Below are 14,986 nucleotides of genomic sequence, written 5' to 3'. Positions count from 1 at the left end.
AAACTATGTGTAGTGTGTACAGATATATAAAATAACAATAATCGCGGTAGGTATTACATATTGAATTCAAATCACGAGGGTCTTATAGATGAAAAAATGTTAACACAAGATATTAAAAAAAAAACACATGTTATTCCTCCATTTTATTATCGTCACACCAGTATATCGTATATAATATCATATGAGTGGATATTGCGAAAAAAAAACATTACGTTTACAAGTTCACAAGATTATTATTATTATTATTGTCGCATGACTGGAAGCAACGCGAAGTACCTAACCTAATCTTTATTCTATGAAGTAGATTGAGTGTAATTTGAAGTGGATGAATAATATCGCGTCTTTCCGGTAAGGATATATTATATTAAGCAATATTACATACTCGGCCGACAACGGTCATAATACGCATTAACATCATTATCGCCTCGTCTGTCGTCCGCACATCGCAAGCCGAATCGCTAAATTTCGTTCGTCACCGGCCGTCGTCCGAATTTCGTAATTTCGTGCGCTTGACGTGCATGGTGTGTCTCGCACTACCGCCGATTCCTGTGCCCGAGTAACAGGTCAGGTTAGGGGTCCGCTTTCCCGGAGTGTTTGCCGCCAGCAGTGTCTATTTACTGGTCGCCACCGTCGTCCATGGCGCTCAACCCGTTCACGGTCCTGTGGGCCTCCCGAATGGCTATGTCGTACGTGCCCTGCGTTAGCTTCATAATGCTCCTCCGCGTGGCCATACTCTTCTTCCGGCCCGATATCGAGGACATACATCACCGGATGCCGGACCGTCGGATCACTGAGATCAGGGACAAGTACGATTTCGTGGTGATTGGAGGAGGTTCCGCGGGTTCGGTCATGGCCAACCGTCTGTCCGAGAACTCCAACTGGACGGTAACGATAAAAAATATTCACCTAATCACTCCTCCTCGTAGTCATAACTGTGATTGTGTGTAAAAAAGCCTTCATGTAGGATATAACACAGTGGCGTAGTCAGGGGAGGGGCTGAGGGGAGTGCAGCCTCCCCGAAATTTTAAAAAAATTGAAAAATTATTTTAATGGTGTATAAAAAACGCTACAAAAGTCTTAAACTGTATTTAACTGATTTTAAATTATCATAGCTTTTTTTATTTGTTATATATTAATAATTTTTCGGCATTAACATGTTACACTTATGGAAGAACCTAGGTAAACCACCGCTGTGAAAAAATTTATAGCCTCTCCGAAGAAAAATCCTGGCTAAGCCACTGATATAATATATACATATGCTTATATTTACTATTAGATTTCCTCAAATACTTAATAATATTACAATTATTGTCATACGGGACAGCCTACGATAAGAAACACGACTTACATAATATTCCGCCCGTAGTCGTAGTGGTTGTCTACACATATTCTGCCAGGCGCTTATTGAGTATATTTTGCTGTCAGTGCCAGCCTGCTTGACTAGTCATTCTTAATTCTTATTTCAGATTATAAAATTTAAAATTAAATTTTTGTTTGTCAATTAACTTATATACTACTATTTGACATCTGTGTTCATCACGGTTTATGTAATTTAATAAACACTCGTTATAGAAAATCTAAAAAAACTGAAAACAGTGCAGTGGTGGTTTGACAATTTTATTTGACAGGGGCAAACCTAAAGTATACCATCTACCCACCTACTACTGCACAAATTTGATATTTTACTAAATAAAAAATCAGTTTGACTCAGTTATTAGTACTTATACTTAAATATTATAATGTATTAATATTTATTTTACTCATAATACAGATTAAAAAATATTAAGATACATGTCAGGATAAATAATAAGTTAATATGTTAGGTATAGCTATAGGTAAGAAAAAATATTTAAACAGCCCATAAGTTACTAATATATGATAGATTTAATATTATTATGTATATATTTATTACATAGTGTAAAATAAATAATAAAATTAGTAGGAGCTAGGTACCTAATTTACAAGTTCATAATTTTTTTAATTTTTTTGTACTTAATTATTTTAAAAGAAGGCATGTTATTATGTTTTAAGAATTTATACTTACATTTAATATTTTATCTACTAATAAAAATGTAAAATTTAAACAAATATCTGGACCTGGTTTTATAGCTATATACTTATTAATTATTTCAATAATTTTGATTTTAACTCCAACTTTACTTTTTTTAAGAAATTATTAATATTGTTATAAAATAAGCATATAATTTTACTTACAAAAGTAATTGTACTTAATAGAGTAAATTAAATTCATCATACATCTATACTGTTTCATAGAAATAAAAGTATTTTCGGAAATATTAGTAATATAATTTTTATCTTTTGTAGCTAATTTATCAAGGCATTCAATATGACTTAGTTTAGAACATACCTAATCAGCTTCATATTTTATAGAATTTTCTTTGTGCAAATCCAACTTTATGGATGCAATGTTCATGTTCATGGCACTTAAATTATCATCAAATGAGGAGTCCACTTTGTTAGCTAATGAATATTCGTTTTCCAAACGTTTTAATTTCAAATTAAATTTTTGTTTATTCTGCATAAGTCATTGCATTTAGTTAAAAACTCACAAGCTTCCTTTCAAAATTTCTAGATGTAGGAGTAACTAGAAGTTGTTGTGTTATGCACATTTGTATGGCCGAATAAAACTAAGGCAAATCTGGCGCGACATTATTTCCACTTTTTGCTCGTTCTACAGAAAATAAACTTTCTACACAATCTTGGGTCAGTCATCTAGTAAGCAAATATTCAAATTCAAAATTATTTTTTAAATCTTTCAACAGCATTTTCAAACTATTAGTATTTGAAAGCCAAGGCCAACCTCTTATACACGGTGGCTGTTTTTTTTTTTTTTGAATTTTGAATTTTGAATTTTGAATTTCTAATTTTGTTAGAATTTCATAAGACTCATTTAAAAAGATCCAATGCTTCGAATTGTCAGTTAATGATTTTCGAAATATTTTTGGTTCATCAAATGAACAACTATTAAACACATCAAACAAGTCATCTATTATATTCACAAATTTTGCAGTATATAAAACTTTTGAGTTCATTAAATTATTTATGATAAGTGTAAACATAGCTGAACTTACAATATGACTGAACGTTTGAGTAGCTCGGCACACTCTCAATAGTGAAATAGATGGTAATTGTATGTGCTGTTCTTTAAGCTTTGGTTCTAACTCTGGAGTTTTATTTTTATCGATGTTATAAAATTGTGTTATATCTGACTATGAGTATACTTAACTTTTGTATATAAAATCATATTTTTTGAAATTGTTCCATACAGATTTAATTAAGTGAAATGTGTCATACATAAAATATTTTTTCATCTTCAAGAATGGTTCATCAATTGATATTTTTAATACTTCAATAGATTTCTCAGTTTTTGATTTTTGGTGCTCTAATTTTTTTTATTTATAAAATTATAATAAGAATAAAAAAGTTAGATTAGAAGTATGTTGAAGTTTAAATATCACTGCAGTTTTGACGTATATTATTTGATTTTTTTGAGTTGTAAACAAATTTGAACTATATTAAATATTAATGTTCAACAATTAAATAATATTATAGTTGGTTAGATATTTTTATTGTATTTATTCTGTTCATTAATGGTCATATTATGTAATTTTGTATTAAATTTGCTAATATAACAAGTAGTAACTAGTTATGATGAATTTATTCAATTCAGACATTAACTTACTTTATTATATTATAGTAAGGTAGGCAATGTATGTATAATATAATATAGTATATACTGCTATATTATATTATCATACTAAACAATAATAACAATAAAATTAGTAATTTAAATGTATAAGGTAATAAGTTTATAATTTTTGATTTTACATCATAAGTCATTACAGTAATTTAATATGTATAATTGTATAAATAAAAATTATACTAATTGAAAATTAATCTTTTTCTCACATAAATGTTATTTATTAAAAGTTTGATAATTATAAATTATAATTTTAAATGTTATATCTATTTGAAAGATAGAGTATTTAAATTAAATGATTTAAGTTGTAAATAAATTAATCCTTTAAACATTATTTTTTTAAACAATAAAAATATGTGATTTAAAATATTACAGAGATTGTGTATTTTATTTTTATTTATTTTCAATAATATGTTGTCATAAATGTAAAAAATAAAATATTGTACTCCTGTAAAATAAATTTATTACAATGATCAATAGTCAACTAAATTAGACCTATCTCAATCGAATTAACAAATAATATCACAGTTTTAATTTAATAATGAAATTGAACTTTGTAATATATTTGAACTGTCTTACTAAAAAATCTATTATTATTTATTATCATAACATCAATATAATATTATATTATGTATAATTTGATTCAATAGTAGTTAAAATTATAAATCACACAAATACTGTGGAATAAAAAAATTCTAAAATTCTAAAATCGCAATTATTGTTTTCTATTTACCAAAGCGTTAAATTATTACTAAAACATTAATCGTATTCAATTTGTACCTAATTAATAAAAATGTAATTTAAAATACAATTAAACACTATCTATAGTTGTTAATATAGGTTTGCAATTTATGAATTATGAATCGATCATAGCTGTAATGGGAAAAAATATGTATCTAGAAAGTAAATGAATAATATAACAATTAACAAGTAACAACAATCGTTCTCGTTTTTTAGGTTCTATTAATAGAGGCCGGAATGGACGAACCGGTATTGTCAGAAATACCGTTGCTGTATCCTTCTCTCCAACGTACGTCTATTGACTGGCAGTACAAAACAGAACCCAGTCAATCGTCATGTTTGGGCTTCACCGGGAACCAATCTAGCTGGCCTCGGGGCAAAGTCATCGGAGGCAGCAGTGTTCTGAACGCTATGTTGTATGTCAGGGGCAACCAGAGGGATTACGACGCATGGCGAGACGCTGGAAATGAGGGCTGGGGTTACAAGGATGTATTGCCGTACTTCATGAAGTCCCAGGACATGAGGATACCGGAGCTCATGAATTCGAAGTATCACGGAAAAGGAGGATACCTTAGCGTAGAGCACTTCCGGTCGCACTCGCCGATCGTGGACAGTTTTTTGGAGGCTGCCAAAGAAGTCGGTTACGATGAAGTCGATATAAACGGTCAGAGTCAAACAGGATTTACGCGATCTCAAGGTACTAATTAAACAACTAATAAAATGTTGTAGGTCCAGTAAGTACTAGACGAAACATATTTTGTGGTGTATTTCTGATATTTATTATTACTCACCTCGGTGTTTAAATTTCGTATTAAGTACATAAATTGATGATTTATTGAATTGTGCGACATATATAATTTTAGGAACTCTAAGAGACGGGCTGAGGTGTAGTACGGCCAAAGCGTTTTTGAGACCAATCAAAGATCGTCCAAATCTTCATATCATCTTACACACTCATGTTTTAAAAATCGAGATCGAAAACGGCAGTGCAACGGGTGTACTGATATCGAAAATGGGGTCAATACCGATATTGGTGAGAGCCAAAAAAGAAGTGGTGCTTTCGGCGGGCGCAATAAATTCGCCCCACCTGTTGATGTTGTCCGGGATAGGACCTGCCGATAAAATACGTAAAGTTGGCATCAAAATCACCAAACACATACCGGGCGTGGGGCAGAACCTGCAAGACCACATTGCGATGGGTGGAGTAACATATTTGTTCGATTCGCCCAACGAATCCAACCCCCTCGGTCTGGGGGTAGTGTTACCGAGGGTGTTTTCATATGACTCGTTCGTTCAATTCGTTCGTGACAATGTGGGACCACTCTTTAGGATACCGCTCGGCGAGGTCATGGGTTTTGTAAATACGCGGTGAGCAAGCTTCCAATTTCAGAATTAAAATAGATTAAATACATTAACAAGTCATCGTGGTTTTCTAGGTTTTGTTTTTGTTTTGTAATTTTATTATAAATGGTTTTATCGTTACAGCTACAACAATGATTTCGATTGGCCGGACGTTCAACTGTTTATGGCAACTGCTGGGGACAACGACGACGGAGGTCTATTGAACAAACGGGGTGTGGGCATCTCCGACGAGTACTACGAACAAGTTTTCGAACCCATACTATACCAAGATGCTTTTACGATAGCACCGCTTTTACTGAGGCCGTACAGTCGAGGCTACATAGATATTACGAGTTCCGACCCTTACGCTGCGCCAAAAATCGTGCCAAATTACTTCAGCGACCCACGGGACGTCAGAACCATAGTGGAGGGTGCTAAAATTGGATACGCTATCAGCCAGACAGTGGCCATGAGCAAGATCAACACCACTATTCACAACATTCCTCCACCAGGGTGCGAGGGTTACGCTCTTTTATCAGACGAATACTGGGAATGCCAGGCTCGTCACTACACTATGACCATTTACCATCCGGTCGGCACGTGCAAGATGGGCCCGGTGGACGACGAGTATGCTGTGGTGGACGAACGGTTGAGGGTAAGAGGCATCAAGTGTTTGAGAGTGGTAGACGCTTCTATAATGCCTACGATTGTTAATGGCAACACTAACGCGCCAACGATTATGATCGCAGAAAAGGCATCTGACATGATCAAGCAAGATTGGGCTGGACACCGTAAATATTTAAGTCACAGCATATAAAGAACACATTTAGGAGGTGGTGGTAAGTCGTTGTTCAAATATTTCTGAGTATCAAAACAATTTGATATAGGTGTATATATTTATACAAATTAAATTTAAAGGATAAAATTATTATTGATATTTATATTGTTCGTAAACCTAATCACTAACCAGTAACCGTAGTGTACTTAATCATATTGATTGAATTTGTATTATTCATTCACAATATTAACTGTTGCAAAAATACATTTTTACTTATTTCTCAAGTATGATTAACAATTATCTTTAAGATGTATATCGTACATTATATTATAAGACGTACGACAACTGTAATTTTTAATTGCTTACTCTTTTATTTAATTTATTTGTATTAATAAACGAAATATAATAAATGTATTAAAAGGAAAAAAGGAAATCAACTAATTTATTATGGAGACTAAGTAAGATAATATGTATAGGAACTGAAAGTAATACGAGTACTATATTGGGTATGAAATATACGAGTGTGTCGTATGCTATGTATAACAAATTATTTCAATTTTATTTTATTCAAATGAATTATGATAATTTATAAATTTAAAATGTATTATATTATTTATATGATGCATTAGTATAAAATACAATATATAATTGTATTGTTTTTATTATTATTAAGAATTAGATTCTAATTTTGATCAAAAATAAATCTTCATTTGTTATGTAAAAACAAAATTAATTAATTGTGTTCTAACCAAGTTAACCGTCATCTGTCTAGCAGGCTTAGCATAAACTGCATTTAATAATTCATTACCTATTATATTTTCATGATCTTCTGGTATTTCATCAGTTTGCTGTTTTAATATATTATATAAAATAGCAGTAGCAACAACTGTCATCACAGCTATGTTCAGCTATGTACGTATATCTACTACTAACACAGGAAATCTCCGTTTCCACACACCAAATATTCTTTCCACAACGTTTCTTGTGCTAATACGGGCTCGCTATAATGTAAAATGTATATGGATCTAAAGACTTCTATTTGAATTATACCTGATATCGTTTCACTGCTTCAGTATTAGGATTAAGGAGCGGAGTCATAAGGATAAGGTAGTCACGGCAAGGATATCCACCATCTCCTAATAAAAAGCAATTTTCAAATTGAGCTCTTATCATACTATTGTCAAAAACTGTGCAATAAAACTGCAAAAGCTGACTCTTTTTCTAAGAATACTTAATTCCGAATACCAATAAAGAAAATCACCGATAAACCATTAACCGCCTAATGTTCGTATTATATCTATAATTAAGGCAGAGATTTTAATCACCTAAAAATTTTAAAAACTTAAAAAATGCATTAAAATTTTATTTTATATTTTATTTTTATATTATTGTTATACTATAGTATTAGTTACTTGTTTAGTTCTGGACGTATTGATCTAAATATGGAGTACCTATACACATTTAATGGAACATAACAGATTAGAAAAGATACGACAAATTCCATTGCCTAAATTAATGCAATATTTATCTAACGAGTATAAAAATATTAATATTTTACTTGCTCGTGTTATAGCTGCAAAAACGCAAAAACAATAGCGCTAACGTTGAACAATTAATAAGTAAAAACAATATTTTTAAATCAATAAATCGTCAAAGTTTTCATGTTGAAACAAAAAATGAACATCTTTTTATTCATTTTAGAACTAAGACTAAAGAGGACATTAATCAAAATAAAATATTTTAAACGTGATTGTTTATTTTATTTCTTCGTAATAGATTAAATTTTAAATTATTCCAACCTTAAAGGATAAAAATGTTATTATTTTTAACTAAAATTTGATATTATATTTCGATATTATTATATGTCTATTAGTATAGGCTTATCAAAAATAAAAATGCGTTGTTGAAAAAAATCCTTATAGAATAAGCCCCGTATAATATAAGAAATTAAATAAAGAATTTGAAGATTAAAAATTGAAAGATAAATATCAAACGTCATGTAGTAAAAACATAGACTATCATAGTCCAATATAACTTATAAGTATAGTATTTTTCTATGGTATACAACCACCAAGACAGAAATCGTAAATTCGCCATTGCGCGTTGTCCAACTTAAGAATAGATCAAGTTAGTACCTTTAATAGTAAGAACTAAGAAGGTAATATTTGTAATTTTATTAACATAGGTACATTTTAATTTATCTACAAATGAGAGGTAGATTTTCATTCTGAGGACTTTTTTACCTATGGTAAATCCTTAGATTTACTAAATGTCTTAATTACACAGAATATATTATATTATATTATTGAAAATACTTGAAATGCTCCTGTAGCATAATAAGGTAATGTTACTAAAATTTGAATTTCTGGAGAAAAAAAAATATTATAACATTTATAACTCATCATAAACTAATCGTCCTAATTTCGATTTTTATGTATCAAAATACTCCAAAAAGTATTCTGTTTTAGAAATGAAATTAAAAATACATACAGTTGTCATACAAAAAAGTAAAATTAATTTATAATATTTTTAAACTGAGGCTGAAAATTGGTTGCCATTTTAGCAGAGACGGTTTTGATTGTATTTTTTTTAGTGAGGCAACTTTTGTATTACTTTCCCTCCATTCATAACAAAAATTTAACTTATACCTATTGAAATCGGTTTCATTAGGCTCTGTGACAATATAATAACAGCTTATGAGTTATGATTATCTATATCTATGTATTGTTGTTGATCGTGCCGCAATTACAGCTGCGAGCCGACCATATTACCTACTCATCTATTTTAAGTACTCAGAGGCGATGAAAAACGAGTCTCACGGTGATCATAGCGCATGCGCAATTTCGCTTATTTAATAGTCGCGTGCATTTTCGTACTTCCGTGTGTGTTTGTGTGTAATTCATGTACACAAGTAACAATTCAGAGGCGATATTAAACACGGTGCCTCTCCGACGTCATCGGAATATTGCCGCCAGTTGAAATATGAGGGTTTGTTTACGTAATAATTATTTCGTAAATTTCTTATCGGTTATCACTATTTTTGGTAATAAACACGGAATAATATTATACAATAGTAAAATAAATGATAATTCTGCATATTGTTAAACTTCGTAAAGAAGATTTTTTTTTCAAATAAAACCATAAATACGTCAAAAATTGTTGGCGAAATGTGTGTTATCGGTGAGCTAAGAATTATACTTTTAGAGTATTATTTACTACAACATTTTAGGTGAAGCATCGCCTCACTTGCTTCACCCTCAAAACCGCCACTGCATTTTAGCATTACTTAGTATCATTTAACTAATAATTAAAATATAAAATTAAAAATATGAGTCGTTTAAAATTTAAAAATATTTTCTAATGTCAATCGGGTACGAGTACTAAACAGTTAAATGCTAAAATGAATAGATTGTCGATACGTTCATTCGATAATTTATCGACTATAATTATTAGTAGTATAAAATACTATAAATAGTACGATAGAGATTAAAATTTAATCTGTATTTGATTTGTACATTTAAAAATGTACATCGCAAGTATATACATAATGTAAATAACATGCATAGATAGGTATATGAAAACCAATAAAATATACTTTTTATTTCACTCATATAATTCGTATGATACAATAATGACATTACACAAGATATACGGTGAAATATTTTTAAAATTACTTCTGTTTGTCTTTTGTCACCTCATTACTTCAAATACCATCAATCATTTTCTTATAAAATTTACCTTTCAAGCTGTTCCTTGTCAATTGAAATACAATTGAACATAATACTAAGCTGTCATAAATCGTTCACACCAATCTCGTCAAACTCGACATTTTATGAATAGTTTTTACTGTAGAATGGCTATAGAACAGTGAAAACCAAAAATTCGAATTATTGCATTTGTATAAAATTACAACAAAAAAATAATCATAATATTAAAACGAAATGGTAATTATTTTTCAATAATATCATTGACATTTTTTTAATTATATATTTTCAATATGATTGGGTCTCGTGGTCGTGGTCTGCTGTTTTCTCATTGTAGCGGACCGCGTTCAAACAACCGTGTATGAATGGATGCAGCGTATAGTTTTTTTGTCGTTTTGATCACATTTATTTTTCTAAATATTTTTTTTTTCCATTCAAAATATTTCCAAGTCACAATAATAAAATCTTGACATGGACTGCCGTGAAGGCGCTCGCTCTAGCTCTCGTAGTTAATCAAGTCTGAAAATACCGATCTCGGGCTCCTCTATATATAGATCCTTTCTTCACTATATATAAGTATATATATGTATAAGTAGTCGTGTCCATTTTTTACTGTACCACCGTGCGTCCTCGGGTTCATGCAATAATCTTCTATACGACTATACTATCTTATGGTTTCCGGATACCGTACAATCTACCTAAATCCTTTGGACTATATAATTACGTGCATATTTTTCTGATTAAAACTATTGCGCAGTTAGTTTCTTGTACCCCGTAACGCTATCCTTGTGTAAACAAATTATGTTATAAAATTATAGTAGCAATCATCTATATATAAATTTTGATTTATATTAATTGACGTTTAAAATTAGGAGTACAGATATGATATTAAGTCTGTCTCGTAATAAATATGTATAGGTAATATTGCTGTATACTTCTCCCCTTATTGTTATATACTCTAATGTGTTGTCTACGTCGCAGTTCCTATATCTGTGTTATATTATATAGATACAGCTGAGTACATAGCAACGCACTACCACCCTATTTTTACGCCACTGCACATGAGAGGGGGGTAGAGGAGCACGATTCGTAAGTTATTGATTTCGCAGTTTTCGGGTGGGCCAGAATAATTGTGCGGCTGCTGTTGTCGGTTGCGATCGAGTGGTTCGGTGCCCGTCGGCTTAGGTCACTGCTCGCGACGGACGAGTTGTTTCGCGAGCAACCCTCATCGATACAGCTAGGGCGTTGTTGGCATCTATGCGGCCTATATTGATTCTCACAATCTAGACGACAGCTGCAGCTGTAGTGTCAGAGATTCGGACAAATAAAGGCGGGACGACGAGTGCCAGGCACTAAAATACTAAATAGACCAGTGCGAAAAAAATTCTCGATTAAATTGACGGAAATCTAGATTTAATTAACAAACGTATTTTAACTATATGTACAGCCGATAATGAAACGTCGTGTTCAACCGACAAAACTAGGATATTGATTTGTAAAAATACAATTATTAAATTTTGATCGGAGCGGTCGTGAGAATGATATATATTATATAGAATAAACTTTTTTTTTGCGTACCATTTGGGTGTATTATTAATCAGTCACACACCACTAATGACTAAAAATAAAACGATCCAAATTGTACAATTAAATACTTTATACTTTTTAGTTAAATACATTTATTTTAAATAATAATGCAAAAAAATATTACAATATAATTTTTTTTTTTATTTTAAAAAACTAATAAATAAAAACGGGGTACAAGAAGCTAACTGCGCAATAGTTTTAATCAGAAAAATATGCACGTAATTATATAGTCCAAAGGATTTAGGTAGATTGTACGGCATCCGGAAACCATAAGATAGTATAGTCGTATAGAGGATTATCGCATGAACCCGAGGACGCACGGTGGTACACTAAAAAATGGACACGACTACTTGCCTTATACTTATATATAGTGAAGAAAGGATCTATATATAGAAGAGCCTGAGATCGGTATTTTCAGACTTGATTAACTACGAGAGCTAGAGCGAGCGCCTTCACGGCAGTCCATGTCAAGATTTTATTATTGTGACTTGGAAATATTTTGAACGGAAAAAAAAATATTTAGAAAAATAAATGTGATCAAAACGACAAAAAAACTATCACTGCATCCCTTCATACACGGTTATTTGAACGCGGTCCGTTACAATGAGAAAACAGCAGGCCACGACTACGAGAGTACGAGACCCAATCATATTTATTAGTTTTTTAAAATAAAATATGAATTTAATAATAGATTTTCAACGAAATTAGAATCGAATATTTATTTTTAATTTTCCGTTCTACCACCGTGTAGTCTTTCGCGTACTTCTAGTACTACAGTTTGAGAACCGCTGATAGATATAAAGAATGTATTGATTTTATATACAATGATGAGTGTTTTTTATTTTTGTAAATAAGTATTAAGTACCTACCCGATATATAGTTGAAAAATACTTCAATTTTCAACTCTAAGGGTTTTTGGGTAGATAAATGAATTTAATTTGTATTTTTATATTCAAATTTTCAATATTTTTAAAATTTTAATAATAAAAAAGCGGGCAAGTGGGTATCGTTCTGCTGTACATTAGGGGGTGGGGTTGACCTCGGACTAGGGTAGGTTAAATTTGAATGCAATGATAGGTATCATTGTATACGAAAAACGAATTTTCGTCAAAATTTGAATTTCAAATGCTAATAAAAAAGAATTGTGCCTATGTATTCTTAAAATTTTTTAATCGCTATAAGAATAACTTATGAGGAAATTTGTATTAAATTTTCAAGTATTTTGATAGGGCCGAAAAAATTTTATCGACACTTAAAAAAAAATTTTTCAGAAAAATTGAAAATTTTAGTAGTCTATAAATAGCTCAAAAAATTCAAAATATTTTAAAAATTAAATCACGTAAAGAAAACGCGAATCTTAATAGCTGGTAAAATTTTCAAGTATCTACGACTTATACTTTTTGAATAATAACAAATATTTAAAATCGTTTGGGATAAATCGTTATTGTTACGCTATTTCGTAAAAATTTAAAATTTAAACGCACTTAAAATTTTTCCTATAATGATGTTATGAGTTTTCTCTATAGATACTTGAAGGAAAACTTATGGAAAACTTAGTGTTGTATTTTTAATCCTTAGTTATATACACAACAAATTTTATGAATTTTCAACTACAAAATAATTTGCAAATATTCATACTTTTGAGGAATTTTTGTCAATATTTGAACTTCAAATGCTAATAAAAAAAAATTGTGCCTATGTATTCTTATAATTTTTTAATCACTATAAGAATAACTTATGAGGAACTTTGTATTACATTTTCAAGTATTTTGATAGGGCCAAAAAATTTGATCGACACTTCAAAAATATTTTTTCAGAAAAATTGAAAATTTCAAAAAAAAAAACACACATCATTGTAAAATCAATACATTCATCACTTCGTTCAGAATCTAAAAATGTATAACTAAAATTTTACTAGAATTTTTACTCAAAATTGTTCTCAAAATTGATTTTGTTTTTAAGTGTAACTTGAAAACGAATTTCCGTAAATACTTGAATTCTATACCAAATACTTATATCATAATTGTCAATATACAATATAATTTTCAAAAAATGTTGACTCTTTTTAAATAGTTATTTAAAAACAACAACTGAAATTTTTCATTTTATTTAGTTTTTTTTTAAAGTCGATAAAATGTTACTTATAAGGTAAAAATTATTAAAAATTTAATACACGAATTATTTGTCTTATCTTAAGTTGTTTATTTAATAATCAAAAAGTATTCGAAATTTTATAGTTTTTTATAAGCGTTTAAATTTAAAATTTTGACAAAATTCGTAAAATATTGAAAATTTTCAAATTATTTTTTATTATTTCGTTTCACATTTTTATAATGTCTAAGATTTGAAAATTTAATATGAGGTTATTTATGAGTTTTTCTTTCTTAATTGAAAAATGTCCACCGAAAATTTAAATTAATTTTTGGTGAATAAATATATTTTAGATTCTTAAATAAACTGCATATTCACTTGTAAAATAACTATTTCTTTTCAAACGGTTTTTTACACAATCGGTAAAAAAAAAAATTATACTTGTACATACTGGAAATGTATTTGAGGAGTATTGACGTATATTTACGTCATTTAGTATGTATGTTCTGTAAAGGAATGATGTATATTTACGTAATTGTTGAGTTATGACTTATGGTGTTCATCGAATTTTAGTGATCGTAATTATTTTTGTACAGGTTTCGAACACATAATGAAGTGTGTTTGCCATCTGTCAATAATATTTTTAAATTTTTTCTACTAGATTAGAACATAAATGTATCTATTTATTTAAATATTTTTTCCGTATGTTTATAGATTGCCTAATACTGTCTAATATTTATATTGCTTAATTACAATAATTATAAATGATAATGACGTAAATATACGTCATTACTTTGCAAAAATTGTAAATTTTTTATTATATTTTTTTCATATATTATAATTCACTCTTCAAAGGGTTAATTGTTTAATACATATAATATTATACATAATAGGGAATTTACTAATTAGTATAAAATGTTTCGGTCAAAAAGTTTTAAAATTGAAGACAAAACTTGCTTAATTCGTTCTTATAGGTATAAAAAAATATTTAAAATATATTATAGATATTTTAATTTCAAATAT

At 29.8% G+C, this 14,986-nt stretch overlaps 1 protein-coding gene and 1 pseudogene across 1 annotated transcript; one reads left to right on the top strand and one right to left on the bottom strand.

Moving 5' to 3' along the window:
- The first annotated feature begins 244 nt into the window (after positions 1-244).
- On the top strand, positions 245-7,088 carry LOC114124191 (glucose dehydrogenase [FAD, quinone]-like). The gene is made up of 4 exons (XM_027987379.2): positions 245-885; positions 4,679-5,159; positions 5,326-5,830; positions 5,948-7,088. The coding sequence occupies exons 1-4, from the start codon at positions 637-639 to the stop codon at positions 6,618-6,620; spliced, it is 1,908 nt and encodes a 635-aa protein (XP_027843180.2). The 5' UTR covers positions 245-636; the 3' UTR covers positions 6,621-7,088.
- A 206-nt stretch (positions 7,089-7,294) lies between these two features.
- Positions 7,295-7,754, bottom strand: LOC114124183 (uncharacterized; annotated as a pseudogene).
- Between the last annotated feature and the right edge of the window lie 7,232 nt (positions 7,755-14,986).

This window comes from Aphis gossypii, chromosome X (genome assembly GCF_020184175.1).
Source record: "Aphis gossypii isolate Hap1 chromosome X, ASM2018417v2, whole genome shotgun sequence".
In the NCBI taxonomy this organism is placed as follows: domain Eukaryota; kingdom Metazoa; phylum Arthropoda; class Insecta; order Hemiptera; family Aphididae; genus Aphis; species Aphis gossypii.
This window is presented reverse-complemented; position numbering and strand designations above follow the sequence as displayed.